The sequence below is a fragment of the Crinia signifera genome, chromosome 12 (assembly GCF_055691185.1).
Source record: "Crinia signifera chromosome 12, ASM5569118v1, whole genome shotgun sequence".
NCBI classification, from domain to species: domain Eukaryota; kingdom Metazoa; phylum Chordata; class Amphibia; order Anura; family Myobatrachidae; genus Crinia; species Crinia signifera.
Genome location: NC_139228.1, coordinates 23,919,123 through 23,927,025, shown reverse-complemented (window position 1 = coordinate 23,927,025; position 7,903 = coordinate 23,919,123). Strand labels below are relative to the sequence as shown.

At 51.1% G+C, this 7,903-nt stretch overlaps 1 protein-coding gene across 1 annotated transcript in view; it reads right to left on the bottom strand.

Annotated features, from left to right (window-relative positions):
* Nucleotides 1–347: 347 nt before the first annotated feature.
* The window catches only part of GPR176 (G protein-coupled receptor 176), a 34,172-nt gene continuing 26,616 nt past the window's right edge, over nt 348–7,903 (bottom strand). The window contains exon 3 of the mRNA XM_083167503.1: nt 348–3,343. Within this exon, the coding sequence (XP_083023629.1) occupies nt 2,233–3,343 (1,111 nt within the window). The 3' untranslated portion in view covers nt 348–2,232. The remainder of the gene's footprint in view (nt 3,344–7,903) is intronic.

Genomic DNA, 7,903 nt, shown 5'->3' with positions numbered 1-7,903 from the left:
TCTGAAATAGGTCAACATGGCTAAGGTCAACAGGGTCAGAATGTCAACACAAGCATAAGGTCGACAATGGGAAGGTCATTAGTCAAGTTGTCGACATGAATTTTACCCGGGTTATAATTTTTCGAGCCGACATGTGCCGACAGGCGGTATTTCATACCCTACCATCCTAGCAGTGCGGGCGGGGGGCATGGGGTGGCGAGGGGTCGCGCCCATGGGAACACCCAGAGTTTTATGGGCGTTCCCATGGTAATGGGCATGGTGACGCGGGGGGGCGGGCAGCGGACGTCAGCTGCCCGCCCGCTTCCTGCACAGGGCACGGGGGATCACAGAGTTCAAGGGGGGGGGGGTCCTGCGAGTGGCGTTTCATCCACACGCAACACTGCGAAATTTGCTGCGCTGCGTGTTGACCAGAATAAGGTCCTATGACCCGTACCCTCCAGGCTTAATCCATCTACCCTCGTTCCATCAGTTGTAGACATAAATATTCCATCATTCAATAGATCATGTTTATTGCAATATACAGACATGTGATAAGACAACTACTCAATGTGCATATTATAAGAGGGAGGATACCAACTCTATAAAGTAAAAGGATTAACATTTGATATTAGCAATTTAAAAAAAAATCGTTGGTGTTCATGCACAAAACGAGCCGTCAGTTCCGCCATCATTCCCAAGTGTCCCGATCCGTCATTGCTCTATCTCCAATTGAATCACAGTGCTGGTGAGCATGAGGCAGTACGCAGGAACCCTCTGTGTCTGAAAGAAACTGAACAATGCTCATTTTGTGCTAGCACTGTAACTCACTATATATATAAAAGTAGAAGTCCAGTGTTACAAAAGATTCACAGCTCATCCTGTTTGTAAAAGTCATTATACAGCACAAGATACATAGCAAAAGGGTTTCAGATCACGCAGACTTACTATTGCTGGTGCAAAACGAAATGACAGATGCGACATGTAACAACAGGCGGTGCTCTAGAACATCAGCTGGGAATAAAGTCTCACTCTCATCTCACACTGCAGAGGTTTACTGGCCTAGAAAGAAATCTGGAGCAGAGGATTTGCATGTTCTGTTTGGGGCAAACATGAGAGGTTCTTATGGTGAGTTTGAAACGAAGCTCTTCCTCTATGACGATAAACAGGCTAAATCGCATTGAAAGAGCAACAACAGTATAAACACCAAAGAAAATAAAGGCAAAAGGTAATACGCCTTTCATCATTCTGCAACAGACAACATTTGTAGAAATTCTGCCTTTGGTGCCGTCGCCCTAAAAAAAAAAAGTCAAAAAGTCGCTCTTCCTGCGCTGTGTACTCAGTCAGACACATGGACAACGTAGATTTGTACAAATAGTGTCAAAATAAATAAACACAAAAAGAAACAAACAAACAAAAACAGTTTCCGATATCCCATTTGCAATATTAGTTGCATGCCTGCAAAATCAAACGATTGTCCGGTGGACATGCAATTCTAGTAATGCAATCGTTATAAGAGCAACGTAAATAGGAGAGCTTATAAATTAGGGGGGCAGAGGGACATTTCCTACCCCCTAGGAAGAGACAGGCAACTTGTGGCTGACCACCAGCATTAGTAAATTGGTGGCTTTTTATAAAACAAAGTGCTCAGTGACACTCCATAAGTAGATGTCAGGTTTGAAAAATAATCAGCCTATCAATTCTATCAATTCTATATGCATTAATGCCATTTCTGGAGGTATGAGGCATTCTTCAGTGATGTCACAAGTCCCTACTAAACGGACAGGCTGCATTTTCATTAACATTGGTCCAGGCCTCAAAGTGCCTGCCTCCCTTCTGAATAAGCGATGACAGCTACAACTTAACGCAACCTTAACCTGTCAAATTATGTCGGGGCGAGTGGACCACTTTAAGAACTTAATTATTTAACCTTACGGTCTTTGCTAAACTGTGGTCATGTAGGGATATTCGCGAAAAAAATGGGTTATTTGCACAGTTGGATTGACATTGATAGTGGGACCAACGTAGCAGAGAAGTGACAGCACCATATTAGTGACGTTCCGTAGTTTGCACAGAACGTCACAGTTGCACAGAGAGCACACCGGAGGAAATCTCCGCTGCATGCACGCTGTCCATGTTAATAAGGAACACTTTGATTGTGCATCTTCCTACTGTTGTGTACACTATTTGGCATCTGGAACAAGACTGGAGCTCAGATCCATAGGATCTTCTGGGGGATGGGGGAGTTAGGCTGTGCTAAGAATCTACTTTAGGAAAAATACAAACTTTATTGTTCCTGCTTAATTTGCGTTCAGCTTTACATTTGGGCTGCTTGGTCTGGATAAGCTCCTCCGGTGTATTTCCCAGAGGAGGTAAAAGTCGTTTCTTGCTGTTCCGTTTATCAGACAACCACTGCGGCGGCAATTCAAAGGGCCCAAATCCAAACTGCATGGCATATTTGTCATTGAGCATTTCGGCTTCACCGGGCATCACAGGGGCAACTTGTGCTGCGGATTCGGCACTCGGTGAAATTAACTTTTGTACCAAAGTGTTTTCTACCTCTAGGCTTGTACTTGGCATTGTTTCCTTCAGTTTATAACTTCGGGAAGCCTCTAACTTAATCTCATTGTCCTCCTCATCCTCAACAGACTTGAAGATCTGTTGTTGCCCGATGTGGAACATCTCCAGAAGTTGGCTTCCCGATCGAACGCTGGGTTCCAAATTCACCTCTGCCACTGATCCCAGGTTGACCACGTTCCTTCGGCTATACCGCCGGTGAAGTTGCACTACGGTGCCCACCACACACTTGCGCACGGATTTGTTGACAGTCAAGAAGAGCACGGGATTGGTCACAAGGGAAACCTTGGGCAACCACATGGCTGTGAGCATTAGAACGTCCGAGATGTGAGACACATTGAGCACGGTGCGGTAAACAACCATCGTTACATAGGGAACACTGCAGAGGATGAATATCAGGACCATGGACAGCAGCATGGCATGTAGTTCAGCCTCCTTTTGGGAAACGTATGGAATCGATATAGAGTTCTGCGGTGTCCTTAAAGCTGCTATGATTACCTTCTTCTTCTGGCTGGCACTCAGTGCTCTGCGGATGAGTAACATGAATAGGAAAACCACAGCTACTGGCACTAGTACGGTGGTCACATTGTACACCAAGACATACACCAAGTGTCCCAGAGAATAGCCCCAAGACTCGGAGCAGGTGGACATAGCGTAAATGTCAGTCACATTAGTCACAGCGAAAACAGGGACACTGGCCACAACTGCATGAGTCCAGATGTAGATCAGCAAGTCCCTTGCCTTAGTATCTGATATCTTCCTTTCCAGAGGGTACAAGACAGAGTAATACCTGCAGTGAATCAACACAGGTTTATGTTAGCAATAAAGAACAAATACATTTGTCTTCATATAAGTGACTCCGAAACATTATACTATTTCCTATTGCACAAGATTTACATAAATCATTCTCAACATTTCCAAGCTGTGCTGATGGGTGGGGCTCTGTCCCACATTTGGTGAAAATGTCCAAATCTAACATTTATTGAATTACTAGTCTTCATTCCAGCACACTGCTTCTAAGAAAATCCTTGCAGTTCCTCCTTTCTGCCTGGGGTGTCACTCTCTGCTGTGGTGTTTCTACAACAGTCTGGTTTGTATCTCAGCATTGAGATACAAACCAGACCTTCTTGAAGTACCACAGCAGACAGTGACACCCCAGGAAGGAAGGAGGAACTACAAGGATTTTACAAGGAGCAGGGTGCTGGAATGAACACTATAATTACAAACCTAATTCTCATTTGAGCGTTCAGCACATTTTTTTTCTCTAATGTGCACTGCAGGTGGGGCAGAGCTAACATGTGCAGAGAGAGTTAGATTTGGGTGAGCTATTTTGCTTCTGTGCAGGGTAAATTCTGACTGCTTCATTTTTAAACTGCAATTTAGATTTCAGTTTGAACACACCTCATCCGAATGAAACTCTCTCTCCACTCATCTGCCCCACCTGCAGTGCAGAATGCTTTTGTCCATATGAGGGAAAAAAAAGTGCCCTGCGATCAGGTCTGAATTCTTCCTTATATCCTAAATGTATATTCATAAAATATATTGGCCATATTATTAGTGGTACATTTACTAAGATGGGAGTTATATTGAAGATGGGATATTGTCAACCAAACAGATAATTTATTTATCCCCTTCAAGAAGATAATATATAGAATCTTCAATAGAACTTCCATTTAGTAAATGTAACCCTTAGAGTTACACAGATGGAAAAAAAAAAAACTTCCACTAATCTGGAACCAGGCTGGAAGTGGTCATCACTGATGTCAAAGACTCACCCAAAAAAACACCAGGGCAAACACACCCAGAAAACACCATGTTTATGCACCTAAATGCTGGTTTCCTGTCAACCTGCGACTGCTATGCTTACAGATATCTTTTCACAATGGCCTTTATTCAGATCTGATCGCAGTACAAATTTGTTTTCAAAATGGGCAAAACCATGTGCACTGCAGGTGGGGCATATGCAACCACCTGCAGAGACCACCCTCTCAGAGAGAGTTACATTTGGGTGGGGTGCGTTGAAACTGATATCTATATTGCAGTGTAAAAATAATGCAGCCAGTATTTACCCTAGAGTTGCCTACCCTCCCGCATTTAGCGGGAGGCTCCCGATTTTTACCAGAGCCTCCCGGTCCCCCGCAAACCTTGATCAAGCTCCCGGTTTTTGCAGGTCCCAGCGCGAAAACTACACTGCGCATGCGCGAGGAGGTAACAAAACAGATGTTTAAAGTTGGGACGCGCAACGCCGCAACCTCACTTTACTTAGAAGCCGGCACTAGTGTATTTATGGGTAGCGGCTTCTCTGACAGGCAGTGAGAGGCTTATCTGCCGCCGCTGCCGCTGTCGCCTCCTGCTGCCGCTACTGCTGCAGCTGTCCGGCCCGGCTGACAGTGCAGGGTGACAGCTGCCCCTTCAGCCTAGAGCGGGCAGCCACAATCAGCTGGGGACTTCCACCCTGCACACGCCGGGCAGGCTGCGGCTCCGTGACTGCGCGTCCCAGGGAAGAGGAGGAGATCCCTGTCTTCCGCATCAGCCTGGCTGGCTTTACTCCCACATGGCGGCCAATGACAGAGCTCATCATCCTCCCAGCCCCTGAGACCGGATCCTCTGTTCCTCCCAGCCTCAGGCAGCACCACAAGGCAAAACGAAGGCTGCCTAAGCCAGAGTGTAGTTAAGAGCCCGGGGATTTAGGGGTTAAACGCAGATACACATGCAGCATCAGAGCTGTGTGTAATTCTTAGACAGGTTAGCATGTGGTGCTTATGGGCCAATCAGCACCCAGAGGGGAGGTAGCTTAAGGGGGGTATATAGGGTCCAGCTTGGGGGAGGAACTTCCTCTTGGAATCCGGATTTCACACAGTGCAGCACGCGAAGCTAAGTACCTTTTAACTTGTTTTTAGGCCTGTTTTCACTCGCGCAGCTGCAAGTATGTCCGGCCGCCCCAAGAGATCTGCCCCACCACCTAGGTGGTTGGCAGACGCAGCCCGCCCGCTGGTGACTGTACCAGCGCGCGGGGGAGGCAGGGGAGGCAGCAGGGCGGCCGCAACCGCGTCATCGCGGGTGAGCGCGCCGTCTCCTGCGCGTTCTACCTCTGGGGGACAGGGGTCCCCACCGCAGGGAAGCGTCTCCCCAGCTCAGCAGGGCTCTGCTGGGAGCGGGGAGCGCGCTGCGCCAGCAGCACATGGTGAGCACCCAGCAGCGAGTAGCGCTGCTGGGGACAGTGCTCTGGCGCCATCTGCTGGCGTTTCAACGCCAGTGCGGGGTAGACAGACCCCTATGGGTACCCCGCGCGCCTCAGGCAGCGGGGTGAGCGCTGGGAGGGTGTCACTCAGCGGGGGAGATGGGGGGTGCCCCTCAGGGCTAGCACCCCATTAGTGCAGGGTCCAGGGAGTCCTCTGCAGGTCATAACAGGGGGCCCCACATGGAGCCCCCTGCGGATGAATGCAAGTGGGCAGCGCAGGGCGGATCAGGGCCCTCTGGCTTCCCTGACAAACATACTGGCCACGGGGAGAGGCTCTCTCATCCCCTTGGGCTGGGACGGTGGCCGTGGGGACGCTTTCGTCGGCGGCCGGATGGATGGCGGTGCCCCCCCCTTCCAGGGTTGGCAGGCCCCGCAGCAGCAATGGCATCAAGGCCAGCAGCCTTTACCCGCGGCCTCTCAGGGCTTCGCCGGGGCCCCGGCGGGGCAGGGGGGACACCAGGGGTTTGGCCACGCGGGTTTTGGTGCGGGTCAACACGCATACATGCAACCCCCCGTGCAGCAGCAACAGCAGTGGGCTTTTCCGGTCCGAATACGGGGGGTTACCCGGGGTACCCCATGCCCAACCCACAATACGGGCCCTATACGGGGTCCCAGCAGCCCCCTTTCCCGTACTTTCCCCAAACAGCGGGGGCAGGTGGAGGGTTTCCCGGGGGGTATTTCGGGGGAGCATGGCAGGGTGCTGGTGCACCACAACAGCAGGGCCCCGGGGTGCCGCAGCAGGCTTTTCAGGGGGCGGCTTACACGCACCCAAACATGTATGCCCAGGCTCAACAGGTCAACCAGGTTTATGCGACTGGGGGCCTGGGGAGCTCTGGTACAGCAGCGGGAGGGTCTGTGAGGGTGACGGGCTCAGGATATGGTCCTAACACTGCACCTTTATCTCCCGAGGTATCCTCTGTCGGAGGCAGGAGTGGCATGTTCGGGGGATCGTCCCAGGAAGAGGACGCAGAAAGGTCCAGGAGGGCCCCGGAATCCAGACCGCCAACACCGGTGGCGGCTCCAGCCATACCCAGGGTCCTGGCTCCGGCCCCCAGGTCGTCCGAGACCCCTGCATCCACGTCAAGGGCAGAAGCATCCACTTCCGCAGGGACAGGGGCCACAGCACAGGCGGATCCAGTGGTCCAAGGCGAAGCTTCTGGAGATGGTGAGAATGACGATACTTCAGAGTGTGCATCCTCTTCCTCTCACTCCTCAGCCAGTAGCGACGAGTCTGGGTCCCCCAAGCGCCCGCGCAAGTTTGCTAAAATGGTTGCACGCGCGGTTGCGAAAAAAGTGGGTGGCACTAAGCGGGCTAGGAAGGAGGCGGATCCTGAAGTAGCTGCCACAGCGGGCGATATGGTCCATTGCACCAACACCGCCATGGCCAGGGGCCTGCGTAAGGGTGTAAAGGATAAAATAAAAAGGGGAAAGTTTGTCGACTTCTTTACACTGACAGTCGACATGAAAAAAGACTTTGAGGCAGCCAAGAAAGCGGGAAGTGGTAGCGAGGCGGCCTTTAAAGGCTTCCACAATTGGCTGAAGGGCTTTTTAATATTCTCCTCTTGTTACCTGAGCACAAGGCCTGGGGAGCACGTGAACGTCTTACGCTACCTGTTCCTTGTGAACGAGACGTACACTGATTATAAGGGGCTGGCGTGGCGGAACTACGACGAGAAGTTCCGCCTCGCCCACGCCGGGTCAAGGGTCATGCCCATGGGCTGCAAGCACGTGGAGATATGGCTCGAGGTCATAGGCAAAGGGCAGCACAGCTCAGATACATCGGGTAGGAAGCCATTTCCTGCGGCCAAACCCGGGTCTAAAGCCGGCGGCAAAGGGAAGTGCTTTGCGTACAATGAGGGCAAATGTGACAGGGGCGCCAAGTGCCGCTTCCGTCACGACTGCAGTAACTGCGGGGGGGCGGGGCACCCCTCCAAATCCTGCAGGTCAGCAGCCAAAGGTGGGGATCACGGGGACGCCGGCACTGGCGGAAAGTAAGGCCCCTTCCCCAATTGTGGTAGACGCCCTGGCCCGTAGGTTAATGGCGTACCCTAACAGGGCTGACGCTAGGTTTTTATTGGACGGGTTTAGTTTTGGTTTTCCCCTCCCCAT